The sequence below is a fragment of the Neopsephotus bourkii genome, unplaced genomic scaffold (assembly GCF_033783945.1).
Source record: "Neopsephotus bourkii isolate Nb327-2 ecotype Australia unplaced genomic scaffold, CSIRO-AGI_Nbou_v1 NB_1759, whole genome shotgun sequence".
Lineage (NCBI taxonomy): Eukaryota > Metazoa > Chordata > Aves > Psittaciformes > Psittacidae > Neopsephotus > Neopsephotus bourkii.
In genome coordinates, this window is record NW_026902233.1 from 388,406 (window position 1) to 404,146 (window position 15,741).

At 40.0% G+C, this 15,741-nt stretch overlaps 1 protein-coding gene across 1 annotated transcript; it reads left to right on the forward strand.

The window, feature by feature from the left end:
* The first annotated feature begins 10,516 nt into the window (after nt 1-10,516).
* Nucleotides 10,517-15,218, forward strand: PRXL2C (peroxiredoxin like 2C). The gene is made up of 6 exons (XM_061377529.1): nt 10,517-10,892; nt 11,402-11,470; nt 12,967-13,020; nt 13,450-13,555; nt 13,801-13,932; nt 14,558-15,218. The coding sequence occupies exons 1-6, from the start codon at nt 10,710-10,712 to the stop codon at nt 14,683-14,685; spliced, it is 672 nt and encodes a 223-aa protein (XP_061233513.1). The 5' UTR covers nt 10,517-10,709; the 3' UTR covers nt 14,686-15,218.
* The last annotated feature ends 523 nt before the right edge of the window (nt 15,219-15,741 follow it).

Below are 15,741 nucleotides of genomic sequence, written 5' to 3' on the forward strand. Positions count from 1 at the left end.
ATTCTGTCTGCAGTAACACAGAAAATATTTTCCTAGCAGGTAAGCATTGCAAATTACGTTCTAGATTCGTATTTATTTCATCCATTAGATCCATCTACAGCCAGATGAACTCCTCTACAGCCAGGTGAACTCCTCAAGGAACCTCCCCAGTCTGTCCAGAGCTTTCTATTTATCTACATGGTTTCTGAGAGCACAGTTTTTGCATCAAGCTGTAAATGAAGAATAATTGTTTAAGTGCTCTCAAATAGACACTAGAATGAAAATAAGACACTGGATGATCCCGGCAACTATAGCAACCTCCTGGGAGTGAAGTTTTTTATACAAGGAAAATCAACTGCAGCATTTACACCAGGTAAAGCTATAGCGCCTTTCACGACCTTCAGATTAAATAATTTCAGCAGTCTTTGCTGAGGTGATAATCACGAGCACAGATTGTTGTGAGTAGTTTCTTGTGATGAAGGCCAACAATTTTTGTCTAGAAAGCTGAACATGAAAGAAAGCATCTCCTCAGTCTTCACACCGACACAGAGCTTTGCAAGACTCAAAACTGGTATTTGAAGGCAGATATCTTCAAAGAAAGAGAGTTGTGACAAATCTTTAACATATTTAATCTCTGAATACCCTCACTTTCAATTCCATCTGCTTTAATTTTGCTTCTCTGTTTTCAACTGTTATGTCAGATGAATACTCTGACACCCTTGAAGAGAAGCCATTTTCAAAAGAGACTTGCTACTAATAAGAAGTGCAAATGATTTCTATTTCAGTCTTAAGTATTTCATAGATACACAGTAACAATACACAACCACAGGATAAATAAACCAAAAGGCAGCAAAACAGGTATTTAGGTAGACCCTGAACTACCTTGGGACATTTTGGGAGCCTGCACAACAAGAGTTTGTCTCTTACTGTGAGACACAGTATGCTATACCAAGAGACAACCCAGGTCTTACTGGGCACAAACATCAGGTTTTTTGCAGCCAGGGGCTGCAAGGTTGTCCTGCAGGGAGGAGTTCATTAGCTGCCCTGTGTAGTAACAGCTGCTTCCAGCTGGTTCTGAAACCAGTGAGCACCACAATATCACACACCAGAACCTCAACCAACCACATGGTGCCTCCGGTCAGGCATGTCTAAGAAAGAGTGGCAGCTGCTGAGAGAGGAGAAAGCAGGGGGGGACATACACACAGGGACATCCCTGAGGGCACAGATGGAGACGGATTCTTCAGAGATGCTCCATGTCAGAGGAGGTGCATCCCTGAAGGGACTGCAGCCCACAGTGGGGATGTCCTGAAGGAACTGTGCCTCATGAGTGACACGCACTAGGGTAGGAACACTCCTGAGAGTCTACAGCCCACAGATTATCACCACCACAAGAGGGACATTCCCAAAGGGACTGTGGCTCATGGACAATACATGCCAAGGCATGAACTCCCTCAAAGAGACTGTGACCCATGCATAAACCACACTGGAGAAGAGGAAAAGAAGTAAAAAGAAAAGACTGACAGAAAGAAAACATTATGTGTACAACCCCAACCCCAGTTCCCCAGTTTGTGACCATTTTGCTTGTGACACCAACTCAACTGGTCCCACTGGCTCAGGATTAGCTTACAAGGTTCAGTGAAGGAAGACTCATGGAGCCGTGAGACACTCATGCGAGAGGTATGCAAAAAGTGGGTCCCCCATCAACTCTTCCTCGCATTCAGAGGTAACAGATTTGTCTCAGCACTGGCATTAGTGTTTCACAAATTCTTGTTTCCTCCACGTGCTGATCTATATGCTAATTCTCTGAAAGACAATTAAATCTGAAAGATTGCTAAGTGTAACTTACATAAAATGTATGCTGTGCAGCTTCTTCTTTTTAAGGTAACCAATAACTGCCACATAGCACCTGTTTCTAGGTAGATAGCAGATGTAGAATCATAGACTAATTAGGGTTGGAAAGGACCTTAAGGACCTTAAGGACATTAATACTTGTGGCTCCATAGGTAGTATCCTTACCACTGAGGTGCTATTTAAGATGTCAGCACAGTACCTGGCTGAACTCTTGGAAGCATGGCCTTTAAGATGCAATATTAAACCTATATCTGAAGTATTTACAGCCCTCAGAGATCTCCACTGCACTGTGAACAAGGTTATCCCTGGAGTTCTGACTAAATCACATTTTTTTCAATTCCATCCTGTCAAGCTAAATTTCCACTACATTTTTGTTTAGATACTGTACATTCATTGCCTCTTGTCTTAAAGTGCTGTGCAGCATTTGTGTATAATTTTAGAAGCCCATATGTTGATAAGTGCTTAGAGAGGAAAACACAAAGTCATGCCGCAGCTTCAATGGGAAAAGTGCTTTTATTTCACTCAGACTTGAGAAGACTGATACAACCATGTTCTCCCTTTCAAGTACTATTATTTTGAAAGGGGACAGGCTAAACATTGAAGCATTTATAGGAAGGATTAGAAAAAGTGGCCAGTGGTAACCTCAAAAATGCCAGCTTCAAATAAAGGCAGCTCTTGAGCCAGGATCTTTTCAAGGATGGCACATTTAGAGATCTTTTTCAGCTGAGTTTGAATTTTTTGGTACAAGAGTATTATTTTCAACCTTCTGCTTGTTACAGAAGCAGAATTAGTAGCTTCTTAGTGAAAGCTTGTAATTTCAGGTTGACACTTGTCATTCAAATAGTCACGGGAGCTAACAAGAGACTCATGCGGTTATGACAGACTATCCTATTCACTACATCTTTCACAAGATTTTCATGGAACTTCTAGATCATCCTGCAAAAGTGTAGGATGAAATTTTGCAGCACACTACACTTAGAAGTAAACCGCTGCCTAGACCCCATGACTGCTTCAATAGTGCACAGAAGGAGATGGTGCTCCCAGGAAAATGGAATTTTTACACCCACAGCAGACAGCTTTTCCCCTTTACATGGAAGAACTCTTCCTGGGACTGTAACTTTGTAGAACTTAACTTAAGGAAGGTATGACTTCCCTATTTTAGATTATAATACTTAAATTTGTGTGGAAAACTGCAGACAGACAGTCCTATACAAAGACTTGTCTATCCATCACTGAGCACAGCAGGCCAGCTGTTGACTCCCTGTTGATCATGTTTTATCTTCTGGAACTGTAAACCAGTAAATAACTTACTCTAGAAGATTACCATAAATTTTTTTCTAAGTAATAGTCCTCTCAGTTGAATTGCAAATTAAATACTCTCTTATCTAAGTGACATCAGAGATAACAACGAGACTGCAGAAATTTGTATCACTTGAGGTTCCTATAAAAAGCTGAAATAGTACCATGCAAAAAGACTTCTCACAGCTTGCCCACAATGGGGTACAGATAATATGAACAACTTCATGTTTTCACATGGCTTTTCCTGAAGAATTATCACTTATTCAGATTTAGTGTCCTTATTTGAAATTTATTCCAGATAAGAAGAGTTCAAATAAGCACAACCACAAGTGGACTTGCTCAGCAATAGCTACAGAAATTAAATTTACACCTACATTAAACAGAATTAACTTTCAAGTGTGAACAACTGCTTATTATACTGTTGGAAACAATGATCTGGTTAGAATACAGCAGCACAGATATACAAGGAAAAATAATTGAAAGTAAGATTTTTAAAAGTATCTTGTTAAAGTTTTTATTCACAAGTCATCACCATAAGAACACAGAGGCACAGGCTGCAGAACACGCATTCCAAAGCAGCTACACACGTGCCCTGCCCATGTGAAAAATGTATTATGGGGGAATAATTACACATTCATCTCCCTAGTGGACAATACTTCCTGAAGAATCCATTTTTAAAGTAGAATAAATATACCCACAGATGAAGCAGATCAAAAGCCATTTTATACATTTATTTAAATAAATGAATACATACATACATTCATATGTATATAAACCCTGCTTAGGCTCATCTGCCTTAGCTATCAGCAGCCTACTAAGCAGTAGGAGGGAGGTAGAATGGAATCTACAAAGATCACGCAAACATTTCTGATTAATTTTTTACTGTCTTACGATCTTCCCATTTAAGAGAAGAAACAGCAGTTATAACCACTTAGAAAGGGACACACAAATTAGATTAGCAAGAAATGATTCCTGCAGGCATGGCAATTCCAGATGCTGCACAGATCTCACTTGGACTGCCAGTCGGATTTCTTCACTTTCTGATATTTTCAAACAGCAACTATTGGTTCTTTAAAGAATTTCACTTTGTAGAATTAATGGTAGGAGCAGCATAGAAACAAATATGTTTTACAGACTGACGTTTCTGATATCTAGCTAATTTATTTGTATGACCACACTGATAATAAAGCCATTAGAGATTTATGTCAGGACCTCAGAAATAATAGTAGAGCCAGAGCTTGAATGTTAAAGTGCCTAATGAGAATTTCTAACCCGTGGCTGTTGATCACTCTTTCTGAAGAGAACATAAGAGCAAATGAATTCAGTCTGAAAAAAATAATCTGACTCATGCAGAAATGGCAGAAGCTGCTTTTAACAAATTGTTGATGCATAAAAATCAGTATCAAGGAAACTGCGTTAAAGCAAATATTTTATAAAGGAACAACTAGGAAAATGAAAGAAAATTAACAGAGTTCTGAGTACAATGTAATCAGACTTCTTTTTTTTTTCTTTTTTGGTATGTACTTTATTCTTGAGCTCTTATGTGCAAAATCTTCGGTTATAGACAGAAGAATATTGCACATGCTAATTTATAACATGAAAGATGATGGTGTAATGGAACAATAGTACATAAATTGGTACTAATTTAAATGACATTTCACTAATCTGCAAAGAAAGATAACACCTTTTTTACATTTACAGATGTTTCAGTTAGAGAACTTGGAGTTTAGGGGATAATGTTAATACATTTTTATTTATGATTGCCTGTAACTAAAGTATATATAACTTATTTGTATTCCCCCTATTTTATTCCGTTCTTCACTTTTTTTGATAGCTTCGTGCATAAACAAATGACTGCATTTGAAATTTACATATAAAGAGAATTGAAAATAGCAATTGAAAAATAAGGAAAGAATAAATACCTTCATTAAGAAGTAAAAAATCTTCTGAAACAGACTGACATCTTTATTGAAACAAATAACATAATAATGATGCAAACAGCAGGAAGGAAACAGCAAAGAGATTTCTTGTTTCAGCACTGGAAGATACAGAAGGAGTCAGATTCTTCAGCTGTAAGCCAAGGATCAGTTCTTAAAGCACCAAGAACAGGATTCATGCTGACATCCACATAAACTCCAGAGCCAAAAGGCTTTCAGAGCTGGGTCCTCTTCCTCAGCTCTGGCATGAAATTCACTAGTTGTGGTGGAAGTTTGTATCACTAGCACACCAAACACATTATTTCCACTGGAGAGGATTTTAAAGGCCTTCTTAGGACAGCCAGCTGGAAAGTTCTAAAGTTCCTGTCAGGGGATTCACATGATGGCCATCAGACACTTCACCTTCAGACTCCTTTTTCTTATTTAAATAATTTATTCAGTAAGGCCTTACTAAATGAAAACTGCAGTTTATTTCATCTAAGTCTGGCACATACATCATCTCTGTGAGACACACAGGAACAAGAAAGAACTAGGACATGCATTTTAGCCATTTTGAATGGGTGGAGGGTAAACACGAGCCATGGATTTTTTGTCCTCAGGATACAAGCAGTCAGTCAGGTTTAAGTGTTTGCAAAAAAATCAAATCTACCTCTGTATGGGAACTTGCCTGGATTCCTAATTGATCCCTGTAGCAAAGAGGCACAAGACGTATGTCTGATGTTAAAGTGATGCTACTCTTAATTATATACCAGGAAAGAAATGAGATCTGTTTCAAGTGTGTGCTAAAATCAGTTCAAGTTATTAGCCTCCAGCAAATACATTGTACCATTCACTGGCCTTCAGAAGGGAATTCTTAACTGCAGCTAAATGTCAGTTTTGCCATATTTAAAAGAACCATTTGAATTGAATCCACTGCTAAGTACACACCCTGATCTTTATGAACACTGATAACAGAAATAGCAGCTGAGAACTACAAATTTCTTATAGTATGCTTTTCCTGAACAAGCAAAAAATAGTAGAGTAGTATGGGGGGGTGAGGAGGGAGAAAGAAAGAAAAAAATTTAGATTGTTCTGCTGAAAGCAAAAAAATAAATGGTATCTAAAACTTTCAAGAAAGTTTTTGTTTACCTTGTAAGACATCAGTGCAAGGGTCTTAAATAACAAAGCTTAATCTGACATGAATGCTTCCTGAGATCACCTCCTCCTTTCTTCACATTCTTCATCTCTTAATCCTCTGATCTAGTCTACACTGTAACTTAAACACTAGAGATAATTAGCTTACATTTTAAGAGCCTTATTGCTAACAAGATGTCTGTTTGGCCAGTTTGGATTGCAGCATATCTTTTACTTGCTTTTTGACTGTGTCTCATCCATTTAAGTACTGATTTCTTCAGGTGAAGGTCCTTCCTCCTGGTCCTTTGAAAGAAGATTCAAACCAGTGGCACTCAGAGCAGCTAAACAGCATCTTCGCATATAATTTACTATTTTTGACACATCATCTCTGTTTTTCATTTCCAGCACACAGAGTAGGTAGCTGCAAAACAAAAATAGATCAAATACAGAGAGCTCTTCTTAATGCATTATAGGCTCTCTCTATGCTTTGAGGCTATATTAACCAAACTGTGGGTATTTCACTTAATACTGTTATAGTCTGTTGTGTGGTGAAGTCTGCAGATATTGGTCTTTCTGTAGGGTTTGTATTATAAAATTAAAAATGGAAAACAGGACAAAATTGAGAACAGGACAAAAATTTTTTCTCCATATGTCAGTATAATCACTAAACTATTTTTAATTACATTTAAATTATTTGTACTGTGAAATAACAGTTAATCAGTATGCAACCAATACTGACTGCAACCAAACTTACAAAGCCCTTAGTCTTGTAAGTAATCATAGAATTACAGAATCATAAAATGGTTTGGGTTGGAAGGGACCTTAAAGATCAGCCAGTTCCAACCCCCCTGCCAAGGGCAGAGACATCCTCCACAAGACCAGGTTGATCAAAGCTCCGCCCAACCTGGCCTTGAACACCGTCAGGGATGGGGCAGCCACAGCTTCTCTGAGTAACCTGTGCCAGTGCCTCACCACCCTCACAGTGAAGAATCTGTCTTATATATAGGGCAGTACACATTTTACTGCTTTTTAATTACAATAGTTTAAAAATTACTTATTCTTAGCTAGCACTTAACATGATGTTTTCGCTCTAGAATTGCACACACTTATTTTTAGCTGATAAAAACCATGTTATCTCTAGCTATATAATACTTAGATAAATAAGGACAACAAATATACTTGTGCTAAGTAAACAATACATCTTGCAGTAAATTGATAATAATGTGTTGCTTTACAAATACACACCACATACCCTAGAGAGTGTTTATTATGTTGATAGAAGTCATACCTTCTGTTAAGGTATTTTATTCAGCTGTTGTAAATAAAGGAATTCAGGTTGCATAATTACAGATGGTATTTTGTTTCACTAGTCAATACAGAACAAGTAAATTATTCCACATCAGTCTGCAATTATTGTTCTTCCTCTTGAAAGAGTAGGAATCTGAATTCCTATCCAAAGCACAAAGTAACCCAACCCTTGGTTAACTAAATATTAGCTAAGTGTCTCTTTACAACTGTAAACTGCACTGCAGTGAAGAAAGTGACTGGCATCTTGCATGGTCCATTGTGATTAATAATGCCAATGTACTAATTCTCCTTAAAACAGTGAAAAAGATATCACTCTGTTGTAACTTACCAACATTTCTATATTTAAGAGCTATAAAAAAAAGAGAAGGGAAAAAAGGGGAATTTTCCCTAATTATGGCCCACCTTGAGGAACCATATGCTCAGTAGACTAAACTCTTATACAGTCAGTGTTTTCCAGAATATCAGTATATTTCTTCCCATGTAAGCCAGTGGAATTTCTATCTGTATTTTTGCTAAGCACACATAAATAAAACGCTTTACACTTCAGCTTTTAAAAGTGACTGCTAATTTTGAACGTTTCCTCTTTCAGAGTATATGTCACTGTTTGACTGCCTTTGCCTCTGTTCTTTCTCTGTGAAACTGGGCATGGAAGCAATTTATATTTTTATTCTAGTAACACTTAAGAATCAACACCAAAAATTAGAACCATGTTGTTTGAGGGGCTTTAGAGAATGCTCTGGCAAATAGCCTTAGAGGAAAGCTGCTATTCCTCAACTGTATCCTGCTGAAGCCAGGTGTTAAGGATATGCTTCTAGTTTAAGGAGGCCAAATAGCATAAAAGAGCAAGGTCTGCTGGTAGTTCTAGCTGGCTTAGTAGAAATGTTTACCAGCTCTCCAGGCAGGCTAGGCTCCTCAGCAATTTCATTTCAGATCAAGTGAGAACAAGCTCTCTGGACTGTAAGCACAAGATCAGCCTTGTGCAGACTGAGCTGGGGCAGTGTCCTTTCAGTTTGTGACACCACACTGCCCAACTCTTTCCATCAGGAGCCTCATCCGTGTCCGTGCTCTCAGCCAGAGGCTGTGACAGCAATGTCCTGTAGTGGTATGACTACAGGCCCTGCAGGCTCTGATTTCCAGCTGCAGTTGCAAGGGCTCTGGTTCAAGCTGTACTGATGACCAAGTGCTGAGCTGTGCCCTTTGGCCCTGCCCACCACTACCCAGAGGTTTTACTGCAGCCATAACACAGCAAGGTTATGTACTTTAGCCTCAAGACAAAGAGCAAAACATGTGAAAAGTGGCCAGGCCTCCCTGGTTTTCTGTGTCCTGTGGAAGTTAAGGAAAGGGAGGCCATTCCCACCAGTGCAGAGGAGCCATAGAGCAGTGCTGCACAGCGCATGTTGGGTTCACATTTGCTACTTGAAGAAATCTGTCTGACAGCATAATATACAGGCAACTGTTAAGTGAACAAAGAAGCCTGAAGACAACAACAATGGGGAATTAATGCTGCCCAAATTCTTATAGAATGATAGAATCATTTAGGTTGGAAAAGACCTTTGAGATCACCGAGTCCAACTGTGTCTAGCAGAATCCAAGTTTTATAACTTTTAGAAATACTTTTCCAATTTGAGCTCATTGCCTTTTAAATCAAAGTCATTGTAAGGGCATACTGGACTGCAAGATCAGTCCTTAAAGGTATACAGCCATAGGCACAAGAAGTGCTTTGCTAACATTCAAACACTGATGCAAAGTATCATTATTACAATCACATTAACCTGGCATAAGCCAGAAGCTGGATCTATATCATGAAATAAACTCATTCCTGAAACAACAGGGCTATACTTGTGGCCGAACGGTTTCACCTGTGTGTATGTGCTGGAAACCAGTAAAGAGCTATCAGTCAGGGATCACTTTCTGTCATGTCATACATGCCCTGAATGCCCTTTTGGCAAGTTTTAAAACAGAGCTGGGAGGTACCCCAACTGGAGGGCCAACTACATTGTATCATCCTGTGTAAGTATCTTTCATAGAGCAGTGATAGCGGCTCTCAGGCTGAACAGGAGTCAATGTGATGTTGCAAAAAGCACATCCACAATACCAGCATGTTTAAGTAGACGTGCAGAGCTATGATGTGAAGAAAACCTAACATGTAGCTAAGATAGTGTGTCTAGGTTTTGGCAGTGAACTTTAAGAATGACTGAAACTTCCCAGAAAGTCCAGGAAAAATTACAAGATCAGTACTCTAGAAATTCTAGGAAACATGATATAGGAGAAGAAAGAATTGTTAAAAAAACAAACCAAACAAAAAACCACACACACAAACAAACAAACAAAGCAACAAAAAAGAAGGGGAGGGACTAAGGATTATTCAGCATAGGAAACAGACAATCTGGACAATATAGTCATAGTCTGTGTACAGTGTATTAAGGGGATTAAGCTGTTCTGTGTGCTAACTCCTAGTAATACAAAAATAATGGGCTTAATCCAATAATTTTAATAACATTAACATTACAGACACTGGGACAGTTTGCCATGAGACATTCTAGAACCAGCATCATCAGAGAGCTTCATAAAGGAGAGTAACTTCTGGACATCCCCACAGTCCCATTCTCTATAATGTTTCTTTGCCCGCTAAGAAAAGTGCTTTCCTTCTCATAAGCTTTCAGCGAATACAACAGTCCAGAAGGCTTGTTGATACTCTTGAACTGGCTCTTCTTAAGATCCGCTCGCTTATTTCTGTGCGCACTGGATGCACTCACATGTGCACTACTCTCCACCCCTTCAATAGGGAAACTGGGTCTGGTTTTTAATGACGCAGCAGCTCAACAGTTCCTCGTGAACAGAATTTTCTTGCTCGCTCAGTCCATGAAACGCTGTGGCACACTACAAAGAGAACCCTGACCTTCAGGCTACAGAATGCTGTAGTGCTGCAGTCTGCGCACCGTTCCTGGGAGGCTCGGTGTGGTTTGGTTTTGTTTTCCGGGAATAAACCGCACCCTGGCTGCTAGCAGGTTTCGGCATCGCCTTCCCCCCTCTCGGTACGCGAAGGCCTCAACTCCCCGACTCCTCCTTAAGCGGGAGGCGAGCGCTGCACTCCGAAGCGTCCGCAGCAGGAAGGAGGCGGCGCCCTGCCCCGCAGCCCCGGCACTTCCTCGGCGCCCCACAGCCCCCCCTCTCTCCGCAGGCCCTTCTGCCTGCGCGGCCGGGCCGGGCCTGGAGCGGGCCATGGCGGTGCAAGGGGCGCCCCCCGTCACGCAGCAGGTGGGCAGCGCTCGGGGCTGCGAGAAGCGGCCGGAGCACGGGGAGCTGCGGGAGGCCGCCCGCTGCCTGGTGCAGGACGGCGACGGCAGGAGCATCCCCTTCAAGGCCCTGTACTGGGAGCAAAAAGCCATCGTGCTGTTCGTGCGGGTGAGGAGGGCGCGCCTGCCCCGGGGGGTGGCTGGGCGGCCGGGAGCCCCTGCCTGCCTGAGGTGATGTGCGGGGAGTTTGCACGGGCTAGGCTGGAGCAGAGAGAACAGAAAATACAAAGCAGATAAAGCAGATCGGTTCTGCTTCCAAGAACTCCCAATATCTGGTAAAATTATAGTGTTTACCTGAAAGGAAATAATCCTTCGACCGCGTTTAGGGAAACAAGGGTCGTGTTCCATCATTTCCCAGTTGGCAAGCCATCGTTCACGTTCCTGAAATATACAGAGATAAAAATACTAGCAAGGTCCCAAGCTCAGTGTCCTTGTTCAGGCTTTGATTAAACCAGGAGCCTAAGCCAAATTCGGTGACTTCACAGAACTTTTAGTCCTTCCAGTTCCCAGTTCCTGATCAGTTCCACAGTGGTTTGTGGCCACAGTCAGAATCTGATGTTAGTTACATTGCTATGCAATTGTGTCTGTTTCTCACATGTCCAACTGGTTATGTTGCAGAATTTTTTATGTTACACCTGTAAGGAGTATGTAGAGGACCTAGCAAAAGTCCCCCAGTCGTTTTTACAGGTAAGGACTCTGCTCTTGATATTTACATCAGGTTGCTGTAGTTGAGCAGATTTGTCCCGCTGCAGGCTACTGTGAGGCTTAAACCTTTCAGGAATAAAAAAAAAAACGCTTAAAAGAAAGTTAGCACTTTTCATTGTTACAATACCTATAAGGTGTCTGCCTAGGAGACACAGGAAAGGATTTATTGCACTACACGCTCTCTTGCAGCAGCATTATTTCTTCGTGCCCTATTAGCTCAGTGCTGGTTTTCTCTCTTGTATTCTGAGCAGTTGGACAACATCTGACAGGCATTTCTTTTAGTATTAGTATGCCCTGGGCAGCTGTCTTCTCTTGACTACTACCTGACTACTGCCCTTTCCATTATGCTGGTACAGCTGACTGATGGTTGTGCTTGGAACAAGATCAGAAAATTGATCTGGATTAAAAATAGTCTCTTTTTCTAGTTACTTGTAAGCTGCATCAGTCATGTGACCTGTTCTCCAGGCAGCTGCACAAACAGGGGAGACATAGTGACTGAATGGACCCATGGCATGGGTAGGGGTTGCTATAGGCAGGTATTCGTTGAGTGGTAGGAGATACTGGAAAAAGACACTGATCTGCTAAAAATGGAAGGTCAATCTGACTGCCAGACTGCTGATTGAAACTCTGTCATATTTTATTCCAACAGCAGCATAGCTGATGACAGGGACTCAGCTCCCTGCTGACAGCAAGCCTTAGATGGACTAGGAACCTGGGGATGGAAAGAGGCAATTTCCTTGGCAGCTTCCCTTCTCAGGTCATATTTTTCTAAACTGTTCAATCAGTGTTACTCAGAATGGCATTTTCTTAGTTTGGCTGCTCAAATAAATGTATACAGAGAATCAAAACCATCCATGCTTTTCTTAGTGTGAGTATTCTGTTTTTAGGAGGGCTTTTCTTAACAAGCAAAATGTATCTATATGGGAAAGGCAAGTACTACACCCTAATATTGAAACAGCCTTACATTTTATTAACCGTTTTACTGGCACCTGAATGAATTTAAGTTCTGGCCTCTATTTTAGACTCAAGCCTAATATTGAACCTGCAGAAGAAGCCGTATGTGCGGATGCAAGTTGTATCTATTAATGGGCATCCATATATGTAAATCACAGATGTGCACCAGTAGTTGCATGCTGCTTCTTTGGATGCAGGTGCAACTGAGTGGAAATTCTGAATTTCCAAAATCTTTGCAGGTTGTAATCAGTTGAAAAGCTGCCCCTACTAATGCCACAGAAAACTTAAAAGTTCACACATCAGCAACTTAAAAGTTATGTTAAAAAATATATTTTTAATTAATGTAGCTGCTGACTGTGGGTGACAGGCAAAAGTGCAAGCTCCAAACATGTAAGTGATGTTAGTTTCAAGCAATTTTAACTCAGTGATCATTAACTGAGGATGCCATATTCTGTTAATGCTTTATACCCATGCAGAAACACCAAGTTCCTCTTTACAGTTTCAATGCCAATGTTTTGTTCTAGGAGGCAAATGTGAAGCTTATAGTTATAGGACAGTCATCTTACCATCACATCAAGGTAAATATTCAGTATCTTTTATCCTCTATTGTGTCTTAATGGTTTGCATTTAGGGAATTTTGCTCTCAGTGAAAAGATTTGCAACCACAGGAGAAAAAGAAGACGGTGTTCTTTTTCATGAAGCAATTCTAAAGGTAGTACATGCCAAAAGCAAAGAGCAAAAATTTTCTGTTTAAAAAAAAGCTGGGGCTTGCAAAAGAAACATTTTCTTGATTTCACTGGAAGTTTTGTTTTAGTAAAAGCTTTAGGGATAAAACTTTTTTTTGCCTTTACTTTAACAGGACAAATTTACAGGTTTCCAAATCAGGGGTGGGGAGGGGAAGGGAGGTGGGAGAATGGTGGGGTGTCAGTATTTTTCCATTGTCAGTAGATCATAACTAGTTACTATCTTAACCTTAAAAAAATAACTTTTATGTATGTATTTTGCAGCCCTTTTGCAATTTAACTGGGTATACACATGAAATGTATGTAGATCCACAAAGGGAAATTTATAAAACTCTTGGCATGAAAAGAGGTGAAGGTAATAACATATCAGGTAAGAATAATTTTCTCCCGTTGTTTGACTTACACAGAGCAAGACCAGTATGCTCTGATAAAATGATATAATCACAATGTAAATAGGAAGGGAGTTGCCCTCCATCCTGCCTCCTGTAGGCTGTATTTTTTCAAAGTGCTGTTGATCAGAAAACTCTGAACTATTTGTAGCAGCTGTTCAGTTTTTGTTGTCCTCCTTACGTACTTATGAATTTTAGATAAAAAATATTTTGCCTTTTTATTCAGTGCGGAGCCCTCATGTTAAATCAAATACACTCCTGGGAAGCATTAGGAGTATGTGGAGAGCAATGACTGGCCCAGCTTTTGATTTTCAAGGGGACCCCGCTCAGCAGGGAGGAGCTTTGATTTTAGGCCCAGGTAAGCTGCTTTGTTTTGTGTGAAACTTACAGTATTCTTCTCCAGCTGTTCACTTTAATCCCAGCATCTCAGCCGCTGTCCCTGTGGATCCCAAGGATATCTGAACTGTGTGGTTTGTTGGCCGAAGGAACCTGTGGAAGTGTTATGGTGTAGTCCCACCTCCCACAGAGATGGCATAAAGCTGATCACAGTCCTGCAGGAATTGATAGGAGTGCTGGTGGAACAACTGTCTTGAAGTTTTGAGGTTTTTTTTGACATTGTGGTGTTCACCTACATTAGCTTTCACATTTGATTCTAGCCATTTGTGTGTTTTAGTAGAGGAATAATGCATGAATGAGGTGGGGGGCTGCAACATGACAAAGTCATCTCATCACATCGTTAGGAAACATCGTGCTACAGCAGATTTAATTCAGTTAGATGCTTCAATGTTCCTTGTTTCTATAACCTCATTAAAAAAATCCCTAACCTTTGTCATTGTTTACCATACAGTATACTGTGCCATGTACAGAGCTAGCACACATTTGTTTAAGAACTAGTAGGAAATCAGAATGCTTCTTTGAGTCACTTACACCTTTGAATAAATATTTTATTCAACTATTTACATGTTATTCTCATTCCATTCCAGGCAATGAAGTTCATTTTGTGCACCTTGATAAAAACAGGCTGGATCATGTTCCCATTAACACAGTTTTGCAGCTGGCAGGAGTTAAAACAGTAAATTTCACAAACCAACCCCAGATTATTGACATATGATACTGACATATTTATTTATTTGTACACTACAAGAATGATTTCCTGGTGATGTTCCACCAGCATCAGTACTATTGTGTCTTTATGGGTCATCTGTAACCTTATCTAGAAAATCAGAGCACAGAATAAAGTACCTGACAGTGAGGATGGACACAAAAGTGCTATTTCCATTGCATGTAAGATAAAACCAAAAAGATAATTGAGGCTTATTGGAAAAAATAAAATCCCGTAGCTTATTATTTCCTTAATCTTGCTACTGTATTTTTTAAAATCTTTGTTCAAGATGCATTAAACTAAAAAAACTGGTTTTGCTCAGGAAGAACTTGGGATTCTCACTTCAGCAGATCACACTGGCTTTCAACCCAGTACTTCTCACCAGTGTTTTAAAGCTTCCATCACCGAGTGACACTTGTGTATTAAAGTATACCTTGAAAAATCATGGTTTCAAACACTGTCACTTAAGCTTATGCCTTTGCATCTGGCACTGGCAGACATTATGAAATATATTCCATAGTTTTAAATAAATAGTTTAAATAAATCATCCATTGTCTGCAATTCGTGTCATACAAAAAGGTGGGTCCATAAAACCAGGGAGAGGTGTCTTAAATATATTTCTCATCAGATCGTTGTGTTTCGAGTAGGCCACAGGTAATTACTTCTTTTCCTGTGAAGACTTGTAGCAGAGTATTCTCCCTTGTATGTATGTACTTTCTCTCAGAGAAAGAGGTCTCTGAAAAAATGTCCTTGGCTATTTCTGTCCTAGACAACTGAGCTAAGGACAGTTGGGCAGTGAGTATTTTGGCTTGCAGTACTGTCAGATTTCATTTTTCTAGAAATGTCTGTGTTCAGAATCTAGTTTTCATTGAAGTAGATGTGCCCTCTTTTTTTTGGCCAGATGAGCCACTTCTTTTCAGTAATTTAACACAGACTGTCCAGAATATATGGAGGAGCATATCCTCCACGGCAGTTACTGATCTTGGCCTTCACTAAAATGCTACTAAACATACGTATCTTACCTGCAAATTCTCTCCCCTTTTAAGCTTTAACAGGAACTCGAAC